We start from the raw sequence: 24,436 nt of genomic DNA, 5'->3' as shown, positions 1-24,436 counted from the left end.
GTTTTGTCAGAAGAGGAAAACTCACAGTTTAGAAGACAGAGTACTTAATAGGAAGTGGGATGGGCACAAGCATCAGTTGAAAAAGGGAATTTTGAAGTCACAAATATTTTAAAAGATTACCATTTCAGGGTACGAAAACCTTAATCTAAAAAAAAAAAAAAAAGAGATGAGGTAAAATGCTCTTGGGACAGGAATTGTAAAAAGCAAAACAGTGTTTCTGTGACCACACAGGGCACTATATTTTGTGTACACATGAGTGTGTTGGACATTCTTGGGCACAAAACTTGTGTAATGAAGAAGCAAGAGTGTGTGGTACTAGTGCAGACCCAAATAAAATGAGTTCTTGGCTAGATCTGAAATGGATTGCATTACACTCAGGGAGGAAGGTTGGGGCCCCAGCTACCTTGGTGGGCTGGGGGAGTCGATTCTGCAGGAGATGCTGTCTCAGTGCAGCACATTCTCATGGTATAAAAGGAAGAGTTCAGTTTTCTCCCTTTGCAGAACAGTGCCTCTGGGAGCAGGTTGAGCATATCTATTTCTTTTAGATGGCTATGGAATAGCTATTAAATAGTCAATACAAGAAAAAATACACCTGTGATTTTTAATGTTTGACTGTAAGGTTAAAGAATCTCAGTAAAAATCATGCTTTGAGTTCCTAAAGAGGGATAAAGAGATTTGGGCTATACTTAAATTTCTGACTCTCAGCCCCCTTGTGTAACCCTGTCCTGTAGGCTCGAAAATGCTAATACATATTAGCACAGACACAGAGATGCCCGACTAAAAGTGACACAGGCAACCTAGTTTGGCAGGTTACCTTTTGCAAATACAAAAAAACCTTTACAAAATTATTTGGCTGTTAGAATGCAATTGGTTTAATATTTAAAATAACATCAGCTTTGATGAATTGCAATTGTTGCTGGAAAATTAGATACACACCAAAGGAAAACAGTTAGATTTGATTTCCTGAGCTAAGGGCAAGACTGTGCAATTTAGCTGTAGGAGTTCTCTTTCCTTTTTTCCTTCTTAAAATTGATTATATTGTTTACTGTTGTATCTTAGATGACGCATAAGAAACACAGGCTGCATTGCATTTAGTATGAAAAAAATCCTAATGAAGGATAGATTAAAAAAGGCGACATTTGGAAGGAGCAATAAAAGTATTAAAGAATATCCAGCCAGTATTTCAGTTTCTTCTAGCAAAGAGGCTGAATACTCAGGAAACAACTCCCAACAGCCTATCTTTTATTCCCACAGTTCATTTAGGAAGGACGCAGTAGGAAGGAATTAAATCACACCTTAAAGTCAAAGGGTGAATTAAAGCACTTCCAGATTGTTCTGTTTATTCTCATGAGTATTCTCTCTTTTACACAAATTCCTTTCCATAATAATTTAAGTGACCCATCCTTTCTACAGGGTATTTTAAATAGCAGTGTATCAGAGAAAGCAAGGAGGAGATGCATTTTGTACACATCTCTTCACGTGTATCTTTCTAGCAAGAGTTGAATGTTTTCTTCCTAGTTCATCTTTTCAATTCAAGATACAGGACAGGACCACCAATACAGAAACAAATTTTGGAGTATTTATTCCTGGAGTAATAAACAATATTGGCATGCTAACAATTCCTAAAAGTCCTCCTGAGTAACTGTGTGAGACCACGTCTTCACTTGTTAGTTAGCTCTCTAAGCTGCCAAGGCATCTTGGATACAGCTTGAAAAGCACTTAAGAAACACCAAAAATATCATTGCGTAAATGGCTTCCTAAGTGCTGAATACTGAGTGGGTTACAAACAAACATGGTAATTGCTGAATTCCGTAACTACTGTGAGTTTTAGTGAGGTCTCTGCATTTTAAGCCACATATGATAACACCTGTAAATTAATACTCATCCACCCTCTTGATTCCTTGAGTGTTAGATGCTCGCAGAACAGGCAGAGCTTTGGCCCAATTAGATTTATGGTGAAACTCCAGCAGGGGCATATTGGCACAAAAAAGCAGCATAGAGGATGGCTATTTGCATAGTGTCTATAGACTCTTCTTCCGACAAGGAAACCCTTCCCTGATCCCTCAGAAACACTTTTTCCTCCAAGAACTATTTGAAGCAAAATAATATTCTCATTTGTCCTTTTGTTCTTGCTCATTTTTTCAGGCAGATTTTTTTAAAAATCCATTTGTTATTTTAAAATATCTAAGCATATGTTCTGTATAGAAACATTCAGTCTGTGTGTTGCTCAGGAGCTCTTCACTGTGGACTAATATTTGAGCACTCAGCATTTTTCATTTGAGCTATGCAGTTGCATATCTGATACAAATGGAACTATTTCCGTTCCCTGGCTCCATGACTTGATTTATGCCTTATGGTTCTCTTTTCATTCAAAATCAATTTCAGTAGAATCTTTACCTATGCAGATAAAATTGCAGGAGGAAGTGCTTTATGTTTAAGCTACAAATTTGAAATCCACCTTCTGAAAGAATATTCAATAATTCTGAGCTGATTAGGCAGCTCTTGTCCAGGAAGTGGGAGATTCAGGTTTTCTTCGTCTCCCTAAAGGGATTAAAACTCCAGCCCAGACTACGGCTATTAGGAGTAGAGGGGAGTGTTTATCTCCTTTGGCTGAAGTTATTTTGCTTTGTTTACAAAGATTCACCACCAGAGGAAGGGAGAAAAAGCAGGATCTGATGGATTTAATGAGAGTGTGACATTCAGGATGGTAGGTGGTCTTGCTCCAGGAACAAGGAAAATGTGCACAGTAGCAATCAGGTGTAAAAGCATAAAAATACATGTGTGAAGGGACTAGAATCTGTTGTCCCTCTTGACCACTTAAATTCCCAGCCATTGGGAGAGTCACTTCTTCCCAGTCTTTCCCTTTAGAAAGAAAATCCAGAAATTTAGCAAGGGATCTCTCTTAATCTTACATGCATACTTTCATATGGTAATACACGTTCAGTGGCACAGCTTCACACATTTGTTTTTATCCTGAGTTCCATGTCATTCATTTCCTCATATTCACGTAGGTTTCTAAAACCCAGAGAGCTCTTTCAAGGGCTTTCTATCCCAGTGCCTACAAAGTTTCTCTCTTGCCTGACTCTTTCTTTCCTTTTAACTATGTTGCACATCCTCAAAGTGTCTTGTTATTCATCCCATCTCCTGGTTTATGCTGAAAGCTTTTAAATATGTTTTAATGATTCATAACAGCAATATAATGAGCCTAATAGTATGCTATTGATTTTCATTTGAAACACTGACATTTGAACATTTCAATAGCCTTTTAACAGTGTGTATATTTAATGTGATTCAGAGACAAGGCAAATGCAACACAATATGTCTCTACTAAAGTCACATTCTCTATTTCCTGACCCTCTTTCCCACTCTCCTGCAATCTTTTTGGCAATCATCCACATTGGAAGTATATAATTTTCAGCGTTTTTTAAGAAGTAATAATAGTACTAATAATTTTATTTTCTCTAACCATAATACTTGGTACAAGAAAATAAAAGGGAAAACCAAAAAAAGTTCAGTATTCAGACACAGCTTTGCTTATCTGCTCTGATCACAATGAAGATATTAATGATCCACATCCAGTGAGTGCTGCCAGAGAATGCAGTGTGTTAGCTCTGGAGTGAACTGCCCAAGGATGCCCTCTAGACAGTTCTCACGCTCACTTGGTGAACTAAGAAACACAAAAAGAAAAATGCCATCATACAGCAAACATACACATCAGCATAAGATAAGATAGCTGCTCCCTTTCGATTAATAACTCAGTAGTTAAATCATATGAAGAGTCTTGTTTCCAGGAGAGACTTCTGAGAAGTCAACAAGCAAGATGTGAAGCAGCCATACACTGTCCTGGCCAGCCTGTGTGTGTGCCTACTTGGACGTAAAACTAACTGCAGCATTGCTAGGCTCTACTAACTACATGTTTTCCTAGTGTTATATGTAAAAACCTTCATTTTCCAGTACTGTGACATGTTTTTTTTCAGACAGTGTTTATAAAAAATAAATATGAGTCAAGTTTACATTATTACACCTTATCCTTCTGTCTTTTCACAGCATCATTCCTATTCTTTGCCGATCAGTCATCTGCACAGCGCCATAAATGTGCATGATGCTGTCCAGATTTTAGGAAATACAGCTTCTGCTGTGTGGGTTGACTGAACATAAGGTAACACTTAAATAAAGTAAGAAAAGCAAAGGACCATTGAAACAAGGAAATCCTATGCTTTTGTGAAGTCTTCAGGTTTGCTTGCTTTCCCAATGTATAGCTTTTGGTTTGTAGCCACATTAAACAAGAGGATCATCTGACAAGTCATGACTCAGACCTCATTGCAGTCGCATATAATTAGACTGGGGTTTTGCTATCGAGCTTAAAAAAAATCAGCTGCTTTCATTATCATTTTGTTCAGATGTTTTTTCAATCCTGTGGTTTTCTTTCAAGAAGATGATGCAAGTTAGATCAGGAGCAAAATTTCTGAGAATATATAAGTGATTTGAAATCTGAGATACTTTTTGAATTATTAGTAATTCCCAGAATGCATCTTAGACTGAAATTATGATACACAATTTTCATAAGTTACTTAAAAATTCAAAACTGTTTGTCAAATAAGGTACCTAAGACAGGCATATGCATGTTTTGCTGTTGAAATGAAAGTTAAGCTCTATTTCTGCCCACAGAAGGGGGTCTTCTAACTAGAAAAATAAATAAGCAAGAAAACCATCTTAATGTACCTTGAATAGGTGGTGATGTTAGTAAGTAACTCTGCTAAAAGCAGTAGAGAGAGGCATGGATATTAAACCAGTCAGAAAAGAAATCTCTTATGCATATAGCTGAAAACAGAAGAAATTACTGTTATCTTTTATTTAAGACAGGTCACATGAACAGTCTCCAGAAGAAACTAATTCTCTTGCCTGATGGTAGAGAGGTTGTAGAATTATGACTTCAGACATCTAATTTTTGACCTCTAAGTTAGGAGGTCAATCCCATCCCCTGGAGAAGCAAGATCAGTCCAAGGGGTTGTACAGTATAACTGCTTCTTTCTGCCCACCTGCCCTGGGGGAAGTCCCCTGTGGCTCCTGCTTGTTGGCACTGGTGTCTCGCAACAATCAGAAGCTTCCAGAGGATGTGGAACTACTTTGTTCCCTATCTATTAAGCATGACTATAAAAGGCCAAGTCCCCAGTGCTGCCAGTTCAGTGAAATGGAAAGGTAGTAAATTAAAATCTCATAAACAAAAAGCATTTTATATACAGCATGCATATAAAGAATTTACTACTACAGACTGTCACAGAGGCCATGGTTGTAAGAAGGCCTATGACATTTTCAAAGATGACAAAATATCTAGAGTACATTCAAGAAAGGAGAAATTTAGACGGCACGTAAGTGCTTCTTCATCTTACACAATCTCTTAATGATGGATGAGACCTTTTTGGGGATTATTTTCTCTGTTGTAACTTGTCTTGGTCACCATCAGACAGGAATTTCTAGACCGTAAATCTGAACAAATATAGCAATTTCCGTGTTGCTCACTTACACCTGAGAGAGTCTGCTGACCATAAAGTGCAGCAAGGGTTTGACCTAAAGCACACCATGCATCACTGATGCAGTAAAACTGCTTTCATTCTGTGGGGCTCTGAAAAATTGCCCAACGGGCAGTTGGTCTTCAGGACAGAGATGTGTACTCTTGGGTAATGTGGCATTGGTGTACAAGGCCCTGCATTCATTGCTCTGCTTTCATATGCCGAAAAGAATCCCAGCTTGTGTGATTCACGCACCTCCTGCTCTTCCTTTTAATTCTTTGCTCAAAATCCAGTGCAAACTTCCTCTCTCATCCTGACTATTTATAAGTATACATAGAAACAAATGTTTTGTAAAGATGTAAGAGACATTCTTCTTTATTCCCAGAGGCAAATAAAACCTTTTATTTTTAGCCCAGTTTCCTAAGGAAATGAGACTGATGCAATCACATTGTCTATTTGTCTGTCTATCAAATTGGCCCCCTTCCCCTCTTCCCTTCCCCCATCAACTTCTCACCAATAATTTCTTTCAACCAGATCTGAAAGAAAGGCAAAATTCTTTCATAAGTGTTAAATGCACATGGGTTTTATGAAAATCAGTGGTTGGCCAGCGGAGAGATCAATTCCCTCACAAGAGAAGTCAGTTCTGGCTGAATTGAGTGGGTGGGCAGCAAAGAGCTGTCACCTTAGGCATAGCTATAACACTGCATGATGCCCATTGTCCCCTGAAGGTGGAAGAGCAGGAGTCACTGGAGTGGGAGTTCAGAGGTACTTCTGGAGAGGCTCTCCTGTGTACTTGGCAATATTTCAGGGGTGGGGAGAGAGATATGGTGGCAAAGGGGAGGGGAAGGAATGGGGTTGTGAGAGCTGTGGGATGCAGAGGGCAGAGCACACTTTAGGATTTTCTCTATACCCCTAAAGGGCTGAATGTTAAGGTCATGTTCTGGGGAGCTTCTCAGTGGTGGCTCAAGAAACATGGAAAAAAATAAATGCAAAGCCAGTGCTAGAGAAGGGGATGCATAAAGCAGTTTTGGTTTTCAGACAGCTTCCCCAACTTAGTCTGACATCTTCTAATGCCTTCCTAAACATCTTTACTGTGATATTTGAGATTTTTTTAAATGGAGAAATTGGTAAGATTATTTAAGAGACTAAGCTTCTGTAAGTTCCTCCCTATTCACTAATATGCTGGTCAGCAGATAACATTCAAACAAAGAGATAAGGTCTCTTGTCGTAGGTCTGGAAGTAGCTTCTTCTGTTAGGGAATTCCAGCAAGTCAATACTCTAAAAATACATTTAAAACAGTATTGGTGACATGCCTTTACTTCAGTTGTCCTACCCTTCCTTACAAAACCCCAGCTACTTGTTCGCCAAATTCTTTCAATCTTTAATCTGAATCTGGAGACTACTGTCTTGCAAGGGATTCTGAACAGGTTAACAGATAAAGATGAGATAAAGTCATGAAAACAGTGCCTCTATGCTGATGAGCAAAGTAAATAAGAACATTCTCTTCTCCTCTTGCCACTTCACAAAAAAAAAAAAAAAAAAAAAAAAAAAAAAGGAAAAATTAAATTGCAGTCTTCTTTACAGTTTTCTTAGATAATATGACAAAACAAGAATCTATTGGAGCAGAGGGAGAGAGAGGGGGGAAGAGGGTATAAAGGTTCCTGTTCTCCTGCAGATGCATACTGATTTTGGGCACAAGTCTAAATTTTTTTTTTTTTAACATGCAGTTGGACTTGGAGTGCATGGGAAAGAAGAAGAGTCAAGAACTCGTAGATCTAGTTACAGCATGAACATCTTCCTCTCACATTCACCAAGTGTGTGGTGCACACAAACATGCCACTTGCAGTGCAGAGGTAGGGGTACTTGGAAGTATTTCAGGGGTGGGAAAAGAAAGGTGTGACATCCTTGTGGCATTCTTGATTTCTCTTGCTGTCCCTACCTGTCTCCAAAGATTGACATTCTTAATTGATGCCCTCACAGAAGGTGTGAAGGTGCAGAGTGCTGTTAACACAAATTGCCCAGAGCATACAGACATCCAAACAAGTATGAAGGCTGAGCAATTTTGCCTTCAGCAACTGAAACTATTTTGCAAATACTTAATATATAATTAAACCTTCTTTTCCTATCAGGTGATCTCTCCTCAGCATATAACTTTACATGCCAGGACAAAAGAAGATGGTGAGGTGGGTCAAATAAAGTAATAATGGGTAGAAACTTTCTATTTGTAAATATACTGTCAGAAATAACCTGAATCCCTTCTCCAGAGGGGAAACCCTAGAGTACTTCAGGATCCTTGTTTCATGCTCTGTGCATCCCGTGCTTGTGTCCATAAATGTTTCCATGTGATCAGCCACCATCTGCAGATCTATGTCCCTGAATGCCAGTTGTTCCTGCATTTCTTGCAGAGATCACACCAAGGACAGACACATGCAGTCAGTGTAGTTGCAAAAGTGCACTCTCCCTCAGCCAGCTACTATTTCACATGTATTAGCTACTGGAGCCTGTGGTTTGGCATCAGCACAAACTTCTGATCACAGCTTTAGAAGCTGTCTAATCAACACAAAAGTGGTTACCTAAGCCTGGCACAGCCACCTCCTGGTTAGCAGTGGTGACCCATTCGTGCACTGGGTCCTGTCTCTGGTTTATTACAGCAGATTTGGGTCAAAGCAAGGTCTTCAGAGGGCTTCCAGAGGGCAGAGTTCCCTATTCAATAGCTCTGTAGCTGCTACTTATTACCCCTGCTCTAGATCTTGGTGCAGTTTCACAACCCTGCAGCACCAGGCATGGGCTCAACTGGCACGGGCTGAAGTAAACAGCAGCTGTCAACCCTCAGCAATGTAAGCAGCATAATTTCTTTGCCAGGACCCATCACTAAGTAAGGGTTAAAAAAGACCACTGCTGAAATGCCCTTTGTGGTCAGAGCCTTCTGTATGCATCCTTCTGAAATAACATCACAGTCCAAAACAGGAACAGCTCTTTCAATGGTGCAGGATCCATGCCTGGGCAGCAGCTGGAGAGGACAGGAGAGAAAAGGCTGAATCAGAAGTACTTTATTTTTAGTAGTTTAATAATGGACTAGGAACGTCTGTGAGCTGGAGTTAAGGAAAAACAAACACGTCTTTCCACAGCACATGGTAAAACATTTCCTTAGGTACTTCATGCTGGTGATACTTTGAAGTCCAAGCCACCCTCCCAGAACTCCTCATGTAGAACTGTGAACCAAATGTGTGCTTTTGAGCAATTTTGGTTTGTCTGGATATCTGCACCCACATATGTAAGCCAGGGTAAATCTTACAGCAAGAAATGGACAGAAGTATAACTTGGAAGAGCGGCAAATGCGTGGCAGAACTGTAAGCAAAGCATAGACTTTCCCAAGTCCCAGGGCTGCTTTGCAGTGAGAAAGGGCAAAGCAATAACACCACCACCTTGATTTCGGTTTCTCCATTAGCTCACTGGTTTCACCTTGTAGGTGTACAAAGTACCTATATGGATGTACACATTCCTGTATTTTCGTAGGCATGGTTTTTGTCTTTCGAAGATGACATGCCCTAGCAGGCTCCTCAGTTTACAACATCCTTCATCTGGCCAGAAGCAGTTACTGCAGCTTCCACAGGCCACACCAGGTCAGAGTAAACTCTGTGTCCCATTGGCACAAGGCAGATGGACTGGGAGATACGTTAAGATAGTCTGATAGCAGGACAATACTTCAGAAAATGCTGTTTTGTTGAGGTCCTGAGTCTTGTTGCTGAATAACATAGACACTTCTGAGACAAACCACTGTGCCCTTCAGGAGACTTAATCTGTACCACGAATGGAGCAACTCTCATACACCTACCAAGGTGAGTATAACCTTGTAGAAAAGAACTTGGAGAAATGTCAATAGTGTGCTTACATAAATGGTTTCAACTGGAAAAACTGAGTTTGCTCAGTGTGATTTATTTATGATCTGAACATTGAGAACATTTAAAACATCTACTTGATCAACAAAAGAAGAAACCACTCTGTGTTTACACATTCTTTTACCAGCCTCCCCTTTCCCAATAACTATTAAACCTGTGGCTATTTTCAGTCAAAGGAGAGAGATGGACAGAGGCCTGGAAGAGATGGAATGGTAAAATCTCCATCAGCTGAAGACCTGGTGGAGGGGCAGGGCTCTTCCATGGAGTCTGCCCTCATTTTTGCTCTCTGCTCTCTCAACTCTAACCAATTTTCCTGCTCTCACTTCTTGGCCATTGTGCACCTGTGTGAGACCAGCTGGCCCCAGCAGGGCAGCTTTGGGAGAGAGTCTGAACCACACTGGGAGGAGGGGAAACAGGAAGCATTGCAGGAGGAGGGGACTGAAGATATAAAGCCAACATGGGGACATGGAGAGAGGGTACAGGGAGACTACTACAGTAAGAGAGGGACAGGAGAGCAGAGGCTTTTACAGATTTTGTTGGTTTTGCTGGCTGCTAAATCCTCTTCTTTGACGTGTGAAAGGAATGTGAAGGTGCAAGACAACAGGAATTAATAAATAAACAGTAGTGATCAGTGCTTTTCCATCCAAGGGGTTTAAAAACATTAATGAACCTTCACGAACTGTTGGAGAGGTATTTGAGCCATATTCCGTTTTCACAGATAAGGAGATGAAAGCTCTGGCTCAAGTCCAAAGTTTTCAAAAGCAGAAACTACTTTTAAGAGCCCTTCTTGATACTCTGCACTAAACCTCCAAAGGGATTGATTTCACAATTGTCATCAATGTTGATTATATGCTATTTACTTCTGCAAAGCTAGGTTGAAACATGCACACTCAAAAGCAGCAAGATCTTTTGAAAATTCAGGCTCTATAGGCCTGTTGGGTTCTCCCAAGGTATACAAGGAGAAGCTGGTTTATGAGAGAAATAGATATGCAAATATGCAAAAACATTTTTTTCTGTTGCACCATGACGAGAATGGGAAAAAAGACTTTGCTGGCCTGAGACACTTAGAAAAAGGGCAAAGTAAAACAAAGATTTTAAAAAAAGTTCAAGATGATCCATTCCTCTGTGCAAATAGGAAAGGAATCAGAGCATGTTTTCAAATCTTTCTACATCTCCCATAAAGACTAGGCAGATGGTTTGGGTGCATTTCTGTAAGTGTGTGATGAATATTGAAAGGAATAGAAAACATGAATGTGTATGTAGTCACCACCTTTACTGAGTGAAGGAACAACATTACTTCATTAGAAGCCATATGATTTGGTAGTCTAGAAAAGAAAAAAAAAGCAGTATAATAAAAAAAGAGAAGAGAGTTGTAGTTATTTTCTTTGGAATCATGCATTCCCAATTTTAATTGTTCTGTGGCCATGCAAAGACTAACATCTTTTTAGCCTACCTGCAAAAAACATAGGTGGTGAGGAAGCCTCCAAATTCTGTTAGAATGGCAGGTGTCACATTTAAATTAGCCAGCAGCCAAAGCAAAAGGAGATCACAGAGCTTTTATACAGAATATAGGAGTCAGGTAGAAGCAGAAATGCAGTGCTGATCAAAGACAGCAAGTTCAAACCCAGTCCTAGGCATGTGCAGCATGATTCCTACCCAGCAATACCAGCCATGTACCAAGCTCAGCTCAGTATAGCTTTGAGTGTCATAGCAGATCAGTGGGAAGATGTAAGAACCACAACAGAAATGCTCCTTTGGGGATCCTCAGAGCATTAAAAAGAGGAAAAGGTTGCCAGAAAAAATATATTAAAGTGTGCCTCAAAGGCACTCACATACACATTTTAAAACTTGTCTCAAAGCACTGACGCTTCTGCGACAACCAGGTTTGTGCTGTGACAGTTTTGCCGCCCCTGCAGCTGAAGGTCCCCACAGGTATTTCAAAATCCTCAGAAGGTGAGCAGAAGTAGTGGTTCCTCCCTACACCTCCTGCTGCATCACCATGCCCAGCACTGGCAGCACTGGCAGCCCTAGCATGCTCACCCTTGCACGGCTTGTGTGATAATGTGGTGCTGAGCCCCTTGGTGCAAGGTGCAACTGCAGCTGTCAGACAGGGGGCCAGGATTCACAAAAAATGGAAAACAGCTTTATGTAGCTTTAAACTGGTTGTAGGTTCCTGTGTGCACAGGGTTATGACAAATCACATGGAACGTAAGTATGGTGTCAGACCTTGTGGCATACAGGCAGAAGACAGACCATCATGACTTCAAGGGACATAATGTGCTTTCATGTATTTCTGTTATGCAACTCTTGTGAGGAATCTCTGACTGAGAAAAAGGCACAGTTAATTTATGATTTTAAAAGGCCTTACTGTCCACACAAGTTGATATTCCAGGGGATCAAAGGAAGAACAGGGTAAGCACCTAAAGGAAATTTTTAAAACAAGAACCTCTGGTTTCAAATGCAGCAAAGAAAAATGGAAATTCTTCCAGTTTCCTAGGTCATACTTTTAGCTAAGGCAAGTTGTACCCAGATCCAGCAAAAGACAGCTATGGTAGAAAAACCACTGCCCATCTCCATGCAGAAGCAAGATGGCACACTATAAACAATGCTGGCATAGTTTTTGAAGTTTAGGTTTACTTTTCGGTTAAGGTTTGAGATATTTTGTTCCCCAAATCACTGAAGTATTGTTGAAACTCCTGTAGACTTTTGATGTTGGAGGATGAATTAGTATGGGAATTTTGGATCGGGAAGCAGCACTGGAGGAAGCTGCTACTAACAGAAGCTAACACTGGCCGTTTCACTTCAGGCTTCCTTTGAGACTGCCTGGAGCAAGTGAATGCCAGCAGCTACATTTTTGGTAGCGTGTTAGGGCAGCAATACTGTTTTCCTATCAAGGTCATTTGCTATTGCTGCTGAAACACCACTGCTCTACAGAAAACTGCAATTAGAAAAGGGGCAGGCTGCCACCTCTGTTGAGGAAGTTTTGTCCTCTGTGCTCTGGGCTTTTCCCCTTGTCACAAGTTACGGAGCCTTTGCACCTTTACTTGTGATTCTGCCCCCTTCATTCCTGGCTCTGCTAATTCACTCTATTGTTCAAGGTCTTGTATCCCCTAAAAGGTAGAAAAATCACTGTCTTCTTGAGTCATTCTCCCTAAAGAGCACAAATACATTTTAGGAGGCCAACTCTTCCATCCCCACTACACTGCAGTGACTTATGTCAAACCAGAAATAAATTGTATTCTTGGAATGCAGTTTCTTATATAGGGCTTGCCATTCCTCTTCTTTTGTACCAGAATAATTTTAGTGTCTTATCTCAATGTCAAACTGAGTAGTATATAAAAATCCTGAGAGGATGGGGTCTATCCACAGCTATGTCTTGAGAATGAAAATGAGGATGAGCAGGGAAGGTATCCTGGGCAGTAACTTGAGAAATACCTTTTTCTTTCCATCAAAATGTAATCTACATAATCTTCTCCCAGCTTCCTGGGGTCATTGCCACTGTGCTGAACAGAGGTCTTCTGCACCTACTGAAGGTGGGGAGGAAAGCTGGCGTGACTCAGCTCTGGCAGAGTGCAGACACATTATTAAGCACTTCTGGACAGGGTGTCAAGTAGTAGGCAGGGCAAGACAAGGTGTCACTCCCTTACTGTCCTTTGGAGAAACAGTGGCCATGAAGACCCTGGTTTCCTCTCTATCACCTGTGTGCTCTACAGGGATCTGCTACATATGAGTAAAGGGCTAAAGTGTTTTTTCATCCAGTGTTTTGGAGAGCTGGAAGTTTAGTGAGACAAGAAAAAAGCTGGAGTTTACTGCCTTAAACCACCCGCATGTCCTGAAAGAGGGTGTTTTCTTTGGAAATGTCTGTTAAACACCTTGAAATGTGATGACCTTTCTAGTGTCACAGTAATTGTGTGGTTCCCAGAAGAGCTTTGACAGTGCTAAATTGCAGAAGTGGGTTTTGCAACTGGAAGTGAGGAAGTGATGCTGGAAGTAAAATAAGAAGTGGAATCAGCCACATAATCATTTTGGATATTGCTGTTCTATTGCTGGTACTTGAAATATAAAAATGCACATTATAGTGTTTCTGACAGGGAAAAAGCCAGGAAATATTATTGCATAAAGCTGTGAGTCAAGACTTCTAATGTGTTTTTACAGTGTTGCCTATAACTTAATTACGCTTGCTCCTGACAGTGTATTATAACTTCTTATATCTTCTTTATTGCACAGGCATTAATTTAATCAGAGATAATAAATGAAACTTCTGGAATTAATTACAGGTTGTAACAGTTCTGTTACTTTGCTAGAACAGGCAGGAAGACAAAAACATATGGACCCATAAACATTAAGTAGCTTTTGCAATTCAGCCATTACAGGAGAAAGACAATGAAGATTAAATTACTTGGAGGTGTAGCTGAGAATGCTCAGGCAGTTTTCAGTGTTTCTGAAACTCAGCACTTCTCAGCGTGGAAGACCTTGACTACTACATTTCTGCCACCCTTTCAAACCAAAATGCACCTTGTGTTTGAATCTATTCAAAAGATCTAAGCTTAAAAGCTGCTTTTACAGATTCCCAGGATCTGATCTGTCTGGCAGGAGGGGTCCTTGCAGTCCTGTTTCAATGGAGGCATGCTGCCAGGATTTGGGATCTGCGTGTGAGCTCCCGTGATTTCCCTTTGGGCCCTCTTGTTTCTGCCAAACTTGAAGTGGACTTTCTGTGAGTGAGAAGCAAACATGGCTCCATTCCAACAGCGTAATATCTGGGAGGGTGTCTGACAGGAAAAAAACTTGCAGAAGAGCCTTTAAAGCATTTTTTTAAAAATCCCCTTTTGTTGGGGATTTCTTGTGGAGAAAAAAGTCATTACCTGTGCTTAGAAGGCAGAGAGTATCTTGCTTGGTTGCCTAATCTTTCTGATCACAAAGTTAACATCACAGAATAACTCCATCATATATGAAATTATTTATCTTATACTATTTCTAAAATGCCTCTAGTCTGGTCCTTGTTGTGCTATTCACAGTGAAAAACAGTCAGATAGATCTGATTCACTTAATCTAATCTTCCCTTTTTAAAAAAACCACAAACAAACCTCTCATGTTGCATTTAGTGAATCACCTTTTCAATGCAATAGATATATCATCTTTCTTGTATTTAACACACAGGTTCTTGTAGGCAGCTGTTTTGTGCTTCACTTCAGTTGTCACTTTCAGCCATACTACACATATACCACACCACTGCAATGTGAGCTCACAAGTCAGCTTTAAACTCTTAATAATTCCTGTTGTTCTTTTCATAATATGTCTCCAATAGATCTACATTTTTCAAATACTGAAGTAGTCTGAAATTAGTATGTTGTATCAAGAATGGTCCCATCAGATTTTTGTAGAGGAGGACTGTTAGCTACCTGGTCTGTGATAGGGATTTGTCTACACAACACAGGGAATATTATCCTATGTTGTGTGGAAAGCCCGGCAGTCTGAGCAGTTGGGTGTTTTGGATCTTGAGGGTTCTTTCAAGTGTGAGCCAGTGCCTGGAGAAGCATGCTAAGGGCTTAAGGCTGCCACTGGGCACTGACCCGAAGTGTCACTACATCTCTCCTTAGTTCAGTGTAGGTGGGAGATAAAGTCTTTTCAAAATCCAGCCACATATCAATACTGAAGACTTGTAGCTTCATTTCCTCAGCAAAATCCCTTTCCTGCTCTGAGAGTGCTCAGTGGTTTTCAGCCCAGACGCTGTGGATCTTTGCATTGGCAGATGGCTTCAAGGAGATGTACCACAAAGAAAAGTAAATGTACTGATGCCTGCTACAGAAGGCTGAAGCTGTATGAATAATTTGGGGGCTGCAGCAAATAAAGGTGCTGAAAACAGCAGCTGTTGATTAATCTCTGTGAGGTGGTTTGGTTTTTGGTTTTTTTTGTCCCCTGAAATAAGTATGTTTTAGTTATTTTCTCCTAGATGTATTAGGCAACAGTTTGAATTTTCAATGTTACATTCACTGATGTGTATTATTTCCCTAGCATCGTAAACATTACAGTAATTTCACGATTACAAGCTGCACTGACTATAAGCCGCATCTCCGGGTGTTGGCAAACATTTTGTTCTTTGTCCATACACAAGCTGCACCCAATTATAAGCTGCTCTGTCATTTGCAGCGAGGACCTGCGTGCAACAAAGTTGCCAAATAGTAACAGAATCACGGGATGGCGGGGTTTACTGGCTCGGCTCGGGCTGTGCAGGCTCAGGGCTGCCAACAGGGCCAGGTGGCCCAGCCCGGCACTGCTGCCTGGCGGGGCCACTCGGGGCCGGCCGCCGCCACCGCTGGGCTCGCTCGCCCCGCCCCAGCGTTGCCCCACGGTGGCAGGGGGGCACAGAGCCTGCCGGCACCCGCGGCCGTGGTGGGAGGCGGGGATGGAGCCTGCTGGCACCCACGGCGGCGGTGGCAGGCGGGGACGGGAGCCCCCCGCCTCCCCCCGAGCCACGGGGCCAGCAGGAGGGAGCTCCCCCGCCTCCCCCCACCACGCTGCCTGCACGGAGCCCGGCTCCACCGGCCGTGCAACCGAGTAACCAGTTTGTAACAATTGCGTAAAGCCGGGTTTTACTGGCAGGTGCTCGACTCGGCACCTCGGTTTGCACTTCCAGGGTTGGAAATGTCAGAAAATTATTCACATATTAGCCGCTCCTGAGTGTAAGCCGCATTTCCGGTGTGGGAGCAAAATTTTAGTCAAAACGGTGCGGCTTGTATTAGTGAAATTACTGTAATTACCTGCACACGCTGCTGTCTCCGATAAGTCCAAACTCAGGATCATCTGACAATTTCAGCAACTCTGCCTTGGGAATTGAATCAGCACATGGATCAGGGTTTTTCAGACACTAATAAAGGTACAAGTTAAAGAATCAAAACTGGCAACATGGAAATGATTGGACTGTGCACCAGCAGAGTGATAGGCAGGTGCACAGTCCAATCAGTCTAATTCCAGTCCACACAGTCCACAGTCCAAATTCCAGCCCCACCTGCCTTTTTAAAAATAAATAAATTAAACCCCATCTTTAGGATCCCATTTAATGATAAATGCAACTGGATCTCCCTACAGTTTCCTGCTGAAAGATCAGCCTGTTTCTTTCTCTCAGCCCAGGACATGCACTTTGAGCCTAGTTTTTCTGCAGTCACAACACGGCTAAGTAACTAACCTAGTCAAAACCACTTTAATAAATAAAAATTTTCTGCTAGTTTAACTAGTTAAAGCCATTCAGTACAGAAAGTCTGACATGGGTCAGAGAGGGAGCATGGATAGCCTGTTTTTCTGGCAGCTCGTATGTGCATCAGCTGCAATCATGCACCTGCAAGCCCTGGAGCCTATCCTAGAGCACTGCACACTGAAAAACTCCAAGCTTGTTCAAGCATTGCCAGCCCCCTCTGAGGGTTTGGTACCCTCTGCAGAGGGCCAGCCAGGCAGGAGGCCCAGAGCACCACAGCTGCCTCTTTCCTGTCATCATTCATTTCATGCATAGGAGGAATTTGCCTTCCTTGAGCACCTCTGACATCCAGAATGAAAATTATATATCTATTTGATGGATGAAAAATATGAAGCTGCGTGAAGTTAAAGGGCATGACTAGTGCTGGGGAGACAGTCAGTGACAAAGGCAAGAAGGAAAAACAAATTTTTCTCTGTGACTGTTCCCTATGCCGTCTATACTCTCTTTCATAGATGCTCAGAGTCTCTGCAGTTTATTCTGGCTATGACTGATGCTCCAACATAATCTGTATGGCAGACTCCCTGCCTTGTGCTACTAGTACTGAAATTTAAGATACATAGCATCATAAATAACGCAAACACAGTCATTTCAGAGTGTGTGCTAAGGGTGGTATAAGGCCAGAAACCTCATTTCCTTTCTGTTCTTTCCTTTCAAATACATCTTTATTTTTAAAAGCTATTTTTCTTCAGTCTAGTAACCTTAAGTACCTTCAAGCAATTGAGTAAGATAGTCCTATCTTCTCTAGACTTTATCAGAGAATAAATAAAAAGGTATATAACTTCTCACAGCACTCTGGCTTTTGTCTCATAATCTACTAGATTCCCATCCTTTCTGGTTTTATGTACCTCTCCAGACACCAGCATTTTAAAACTATTTTTTCACAGGAGACTTCAGAAGATCCTCAGATCATCCAAACCCTTTTCAAATATTGGTTGTGAAAATAGTCAGTACATTACTGTAGGACTTTCTTCATAAAATAAACTTATTCTTAGCTGTTATCAAAGACTGTCAAGTTTTCAGGTAGAAGCTGTGCCTCAGGATGTCAGGGACTGTCATGTGAAATGCCATATTGGGAAAGAAGGATGCTCCCGCTTTCAGTAAATGCATTTATTACAATATATATATTACAAACTGCTTTGTTTCACACTGTCATCTTCAATAAGTTTTCTCTCATTTAATCCTTCTCCTTTTGCTTCTCTGAAAACATTTATCAGAGATTCTTTGTTAATTATCTTCCACCAGTTCTATGTTTGGAAAAGCTGCTAAAAAGGCATGAGCAATCCCATTTTGATTGAACAGTTGTTGGGCCAATTTGGATGTGGTTCCAAAGCCCATGGCTCTGAAAGAATCCTGTTAGTGTGGCCCAAGAGAAGCCTGTCTCAGGATGTAATTAACAGAGGCAGGTATGCATGACACTGGATCCTCAACTGCGTTACTTTTTTGCTAACTCTCAAGCTCAAAAGCACCTCAAAGGTTCTTGAACTTGCTTGGTCTTCTTCTAAATTATGTATCAAATCAGCCTGCCCAAACCCCAAAACTGAATGTAAAAATGCCCCAAAAACAGTAACAAAAATTAATATTCAAGTATCTGCAAAGGGAAGAAATATTCACCATCTCTATTCACCAAGCATTTAAACTTTCAATACTTACATATTGAAAATTATGGGGTTAGTTCTGGGGGCAGGGGAAATCTCAGAGCTATTCTTATCCTGCAAGAGCATTTAAAGTAATTTCTCCTTATGTTCTCATTAATTTTTAATGCATTATTATGTGGATGTCCATCTTCTTCTTTTGACAGCTTTTATTTTTGTATCAGACAAAGTAATACACTCAAAGTGCTTGCTTGCTATTCCATGTATGGAAATGAAATCGTTGCTTCACATAGAAATTGTAAAGAACACAGATCACACAGTATTTACCAGATTGCAGCTGGGTACAGAATTTTGACTATTAAATGATCCCGCTGGCAACTTGAAAGCAGTCCACATGGGCAGTTAATTCCCAGCTACTAATTACTGCTGGCTGTACTAAGTAGCACACTGCAGCACTGGTACCTTTCGAAGAGCTGGTACACAACTCCGGTAACAATAGGCAGAGGTTGGGAAAGTGAAGCTCAGGTTTTTATCCCTAATAAAAATTTTCTATTTAGAGCGATCTTTGCTGAAATTTAGGTGTGATTTAACCCACAGTGACTGAGGTCTTTAATCTAGTAGAGTGAGATTAAGCAGCATGCATATTCAGTTGTTGTAAAGTAATTATTTAACATTTGCAGTTAACTGGAAAGGGAATGTGACGGAAAGAAAGTACACTGGTCCTGTTTTAATCATAGAATAATAGAAAGGGTTGTGTTGTGAGGGATCTTAAAGATCTAGTTCCAACCCCTCTCTCATGGGCAGGGATACATATTGGATCACGACCAGAGCTCCATCCAACCTGACCTTGAACAGTGCAGGGATGAGGCATCCGCAGCTTCTCTGGACAACCTGTTCTAGTGTCTCACCACCCGCATTAATGACAATCTGTGTTAATAAAAATGTAAATTACAGTGTCAGAGAATTACCAACACAACGTGCTGCAGCAGTAACCATTTGTGCAGGTTCGCAAACGGTCCTGCCAATAGCTCAACGGCAAGAAGTGACAGATTATTTCATAAAACGAGAAAAAAACCCGAACTGTAAAACTAGGATTCTGACTTTTCTCTTGCGATAGGAGGTTTCAAGCACCGGCCTTTAAATATCAAAGCAGCTGCGTGTTCACGCTTTAGGCTTAGATCTAGAAGGAAACAGGAAAGCAGAGACACCTCCACCCCCCCACCTCTCTCCAAGCCCAGGACACCCTTTCCTTCCCGCACTGCTGACGGCTCCGCGACGGGGACCTGACCCAGCGGCTGTAAAACCCACAGCGGGGGCCGCCCGGCTGCGGTGTCCCCGGCAGGGCATCCTCCAAGACGCCGGGGTACCGCGGGAGCTCAGTGGGCTCCGTGTGGGGCTCGAGGCGCCATGGCACCCCCGAAAGGGAGAACCTGGGCCTCCCCCCAGCCCCCCTCCCTCCGGCCGGAGCGCCCCGCGGTCCCCTCGGACGGTGCGGAACAGCACAGCCCCGCCGCACAAAGCCCCCGGCTCCGCGGGAAGGGCGGCCCGTGCCCGGGCTCCTCCCTCGGCCCCTCCCCGGCGGCCGGGCCCGCGCCGAGGGAGCCCGAGCCGGAGCCGCGCAGCCCGCGGGGGGCGATGTGACCCGGGCGGCCGGGGTGCGCTGCCGTGCCGTGCCGTGCGGGGCGGGCGGGCTCGGAGCGGGGAGACAACGGCACTTGGAGCCGGGGGAAGATGTGGCTGAAGCCCGAGGAGGTGCTGCTGAAGAACGCCCTCAAGCTGTGGGTCACTCAGAAGAGCAGCGGCTACTTCATCCTGCAGCGGCGTCGGGGTCACGGAGACGGTGGCGGCCGCTTCACGGGTACCTGGTGGCGCGGGGGTTCGGCCGGGCCGGGCCGGGCCGGGTGGCAGATCCTCTCTCTGTCTGCCCCACGGGAACTTGGGGGGTGCCGGGGCACCCGCCGGCGGGTCGGGCTGCGGGAAGCGGGAGCGGCCTCTTTGTTCGGGCCGTGCAGGGGTGGCCCGGCCCGGCTCAGCGATACGCGGGTCCCCCCCCGCGGGCCGGAGCGGAGGCAACCGCCGGCCGGGCGGTGGGGGCCGCCCCGGCGCCCCTCGAGTTGCCTGGGGAGCAGCTCCGCGTTTCTGTAGCCTTGAGCACCGCTGAAGGCACTTTTATTGTTGGTTCCCCGCGCTCCCCTCCCGATGGGTTACTCAGCGTGACTAGGGGCGGGCACGGAGCTCGTCAGGAGGTGCGGAGCCGGTGCCCGGAGCCGGGGGACGCAGCCGGGCAGAGCCGCGGGGGCTCGGCGGAGGTCGCTGGGGCTGGCGGTGAGAGCTGGAGGGATGCCCGTGCTCCCCCTGGGACCGTCCGCGACCTGCGGCTCGCCTCCCCTTTCTATAACGAGAGCTGTATAAGTACATGTAGGACTTCTGACTTTTGAGCGATACATGACATTACGGGGCGGGGGTTAATCCAGTGTTGTGGAAAAGCACGTTCCGTCTTACTTATAGTACGGGTTATGGTGGCTGTAGATCCGGCACGTTATATCCATGTGGCGCTCCAAATACGTGTAGTGAAGGATATGCACGGAGAAGGATCAGGCTCTACCCTCGCAGCAGTGTGGATCCGTGAATAACTCCAGCGAGAATGATGTGTTAGGCTGAGCTGATGTTCTCGCGTAGGGAGTTTGGGCCAAACATTTGGTTCAAAGACAGCAGCAACTGAATTCAATTAAACAATGCTTTGGAGAATTAATATAGTTTAACAGTGTGGTTCTTACAGAAAAGCGAACGAGGCTGTTTTGAATATTATAAATTGAGAATTTTTAATGGTGGCTTATATATTTGAAGGAATCATCAGGTATTTTCAAAGTCAGTAGGAATTTAAGAAGCTGCATTATCACATTCAATATTTATTTTATTAAAATATTTTTTTCTTGAACTATTGACCCTTGCAATTTGGTAATACTGCTTTCTACATTGTTGACTTTTTTTTTGGTAAAATCAGAGCTTGTCCTACCTGTCCATAAAGTGCAGGAAACTGAACTGTGGCTAGGTAGATTGCGTGCTATCAATGTATCACTAATGGAATGGAAATTTTGCCAGTGAGTTAAAATATTTAACCTCCTGTTTTCTTCTGCCTGCTTGTGTGGAAGTCAGGCCACTCTTTTGTGACAGTAAAGACGATGTGGATTAATTTTCAGAGTTAAAAATAGCTGTTTACAGCTGCTTGATTTAGGTCCAGGACAATCATGAGGTTCAGTTTCACAAATGTTAATGCCTTGTGCCTGAGCTTTTCGCTACAGAAATTTTGCAAGCTTAAACCAAACAAACTGCTTTTCTCTCTGGTTAAGTTTCAGGTGAATCATTTTGCTGAATCTACAGTGCACAGGCTTGCTCAAATCTCTTTTGGCTGGCTAAGGAAAGCCACTCCTGTCTTGCACATTTTCCAAGGGAACTGTCGATTCTGACCATCTTTTAAACCATTTGGAAACATTTGTATTTAAAAGGGCTTAGAAATTTGAGTCCTAAAACCAAAATGCAAGAGTTGGAGCATTAGGTATAACTGGGGTTATAACTGGTAATTTTTTTCAGTTTTTACTTGCAATGAACGAAATGGAGATGGGTACTGAGAAACAGCAAGGCTTTGCTTGTAAGTGGTTGCTTTCAGTGCAAAACTGATCTGATTCTTGCTTTACATGACTGTAGAGACACTTAATTAATACCTGTCTTTTCAAAAATTGGCAGAAGGGTGGTAAAGCTCTGCTGTGTTTCACAGGATGGTCTGCCAAGTGGTAAAGCCAAAAGTTTGAAAATTTTGTTTGTTTTACTGGGGAAGCAAAGCTTAAGTGAGAACGGTATACAAGTCTGTTTTCCCTTTAATACCTTGATCCCTGGCCAATTACAGTCACATTTCATGAAAAGGAAGAAGTTTCAAAGATGTGAAGATTGTGTACATAAGAGCAGGTGCCACAGTAGAAGAGAATCTCATAGCTCCTGCAGGGAGGAGGAGGCTGCGTATCATGAGGCTGTGTTAGACCCATGTAGGGTCAGCAGAACAAAACTCTCAGAATATTAGATTTCTACAAGTGTAGAGGGGGCAGCTGACCACCTGGGACATAATTTGCTTTCAGCAGGGTGGAAGAGTGTGATGCCTGAGTTGCCTTGTGCTTGTTGCCACAACATGGTATTGGCACTGAACCTGTGTGAGGACATCTGTTTTATGGCCCAATTATCATATTTGCCTGTCTTTCTTTCTTCTAGGACACTTTGTTCTTACCAGGGCATTTTAACTATTAGGTAAGAGTAAGTTAGCACAGCTGGAGGGTGTGTTTTATGTGGGTTTAATTCCTGAAGAATGGGCTAAAGACAGTCTCCTGCACAAAAGTGCTTTTTCCCCCCCATATCTGTGTTTCTTTGTGTACTGTGTTTTTGTCAGACGCTGAGCAGATGTTTGTAAGTGAGAGACTCTATTTCCTACTGTTATTTAATTTGTGTCCTAGGGCAGTTCCCAAATGCACACTGGGCTTGCAAGCAGAAGGTACAAACAATGATGGGGGTTGTGTTTAACTCTTCATTACTTGACCAGTTTCATTCTGGTTTCTGTCTTCCTTAGGGATATGCTTTTTCAAGTACATGTTTAACTTGCCGCTTTACCTGAACCTCTGCTTGACAGCTCTGCTGGATCAGAGACTTAATAAGGAAATTGAAAATGTTAAGAAATATTTAAAAAATCTGAATTATGATTTTTTAATTAATGACTGATTTTAAGTTATAGATTAGAAGAAATTATTTAGCTCATCAGTGTCTTTTAATTCTGAGGTTTCCTTTGCCTAATTGGAGAGCGCTGTAGTGATCCCTACAGAAAAGGCTTGTGATGTAGCCATGATTAACAGATCAAAGTTAGTTGGATTTCATGCTTGCTGATGTCTTTGGTTCTGAGGTTACATATTAATGGTAAGTTTCATATGACAGCAATAAAAAATACTGTCAAATTGTCTTGTGGTAAATACTGCCAGATGGTTTAGCCTTTAAGGGAATCACTAATTTTTAGGAAGGGATGTTGAAACCATGTGAAACCTTCATGCACCTTCCTCTTTGATTAGTTTTCTACATTTTGACTGCAAAACTGCTTGTTCTGGGATGTGTTGGGAAGGATTTAGTCATGAGTGCTGGACTGAGAGTAATCTTTTACTCTTCCAAGCAGCCAGTTTTGCAGTTTTTGTTTATATAGTACTTCATATTGCACACTCTTAGCATATAAAAACCCACTTAGCAACACTTGTGAATCTTTCCTTTTATAAATAAGGTTAAATAAGACCTTAAAATGAACTGTTGTTTCAAGCAGCTTTTTTTTTGTGGTTGAGATACAGTGCTTCTTTGACTTCTTGCTTGAAGCAGATCAATAAAAGATTATATTTTGTCCCTGTTTTACCCATACTTTTGATTTAGCTATGATATTTTTCCCTACTCTTCTTCCAACCTCTATTTTCAGCTCAGGGCACTTTCGAAGCTGGATATAATTTTGTGTTATTTGCAACTTGCAGAGGACAAACATTTAAAAAGGAAACGAATTTGTTTCTCAGCTCTTACTTTAAATATAATAGATTGGCAGAAAAAAGCGTCATCTGTATATGAATCTAAACTTTATTATTGCTTTAATAAAAATAAATGTGGTAAGCATGGTAAATGCATTTCCAAGTTCCATCTTAGGATTTAATTTTTTCTTTCAAATAAAATTATTGCAGGTCAATAGCTTTTGAACTCACCTACCAAGTACCTCTTGATTGTGTGTGAGAGCTGACTAGTTTGTGTGACAAGACCTTTCTTCCTTATTTTTCCTTTGCTTGGGTGTTAGTTTTATTAAGGCATACAGAGAAATGGTTATTGATAAGCTCTGGAATTTTTTCCTTGAAATAAATAATTAAAAGATCTTTTGCTGCTCTTTCATACTCTACTGTCCAGGCAGTCCTGTAATCACTGCCAATACCTCAGCTTTTAGTGGCCCTGCACATCTCCCAAGGTCTGAAGTAAATAATTTCATAATGGAGTCTGTTTCTGGGAAAGGCAGAAGGAGGACCATAGTGGATGAAGATTCCTGCAACTCGGATGGGGAATTCATCTAGATTGCTCCTGTTAGGTCGTAGCAGAAGAGGATCCAAAATATATGAAGACTTGGATTTTTACTAG

At 42.3% G+C, this 24,436-nt stretch overlaps 1 protein-coding gene across 2 annotated transcripts in view; it reads left to right on the top strand.

Annotated features, from left to right (window-relative positions):
- Positions 1 to 19,918: 19,918 nt before the first annotated feature.
- TBC1D8 (TBC1 domain family member 8) overlaps positions 19,919 to 24,436 on the top strand; it is a 48,225-nt gene continuing 43,707 nt past the window's right edge. For both annotated transcript variants that reach the window (XM_033051201.1, XM_033051200.1), the window contains exon 1: positions 19,919 to 20,108. In XM_033051201.1, coding sequence (XP_032907092.1) covers positions 19,982 to 20,108 — 127 coding nt within the window. In that variant the 5' untranslated portion in view covers positions 19,919 to 19,981. The remainder of the gene's footprint in view (positions 20,109 to 24,436) is intronic.

Source organism: Catharus ustulatus, chromosome 2 (genome assembly GCF_009819885.2).
Source record: "Catharus ustulatus isolate bCatUst1 chromosome 2, bCatUst1.pri.v2, whole genome shotgun sequence".
Taxonomy (NCBI): Eukaryota; Metazoa; Chordata; class Aves; order Passeriformes; family Turdidae; genus Catharus; species Catharus ustulatus.
The sequence above is the reverse complement of the archived record's forward strand: the minus strand, read 5'-3'. Positions and strand labels throughout refer to the sequence as shown.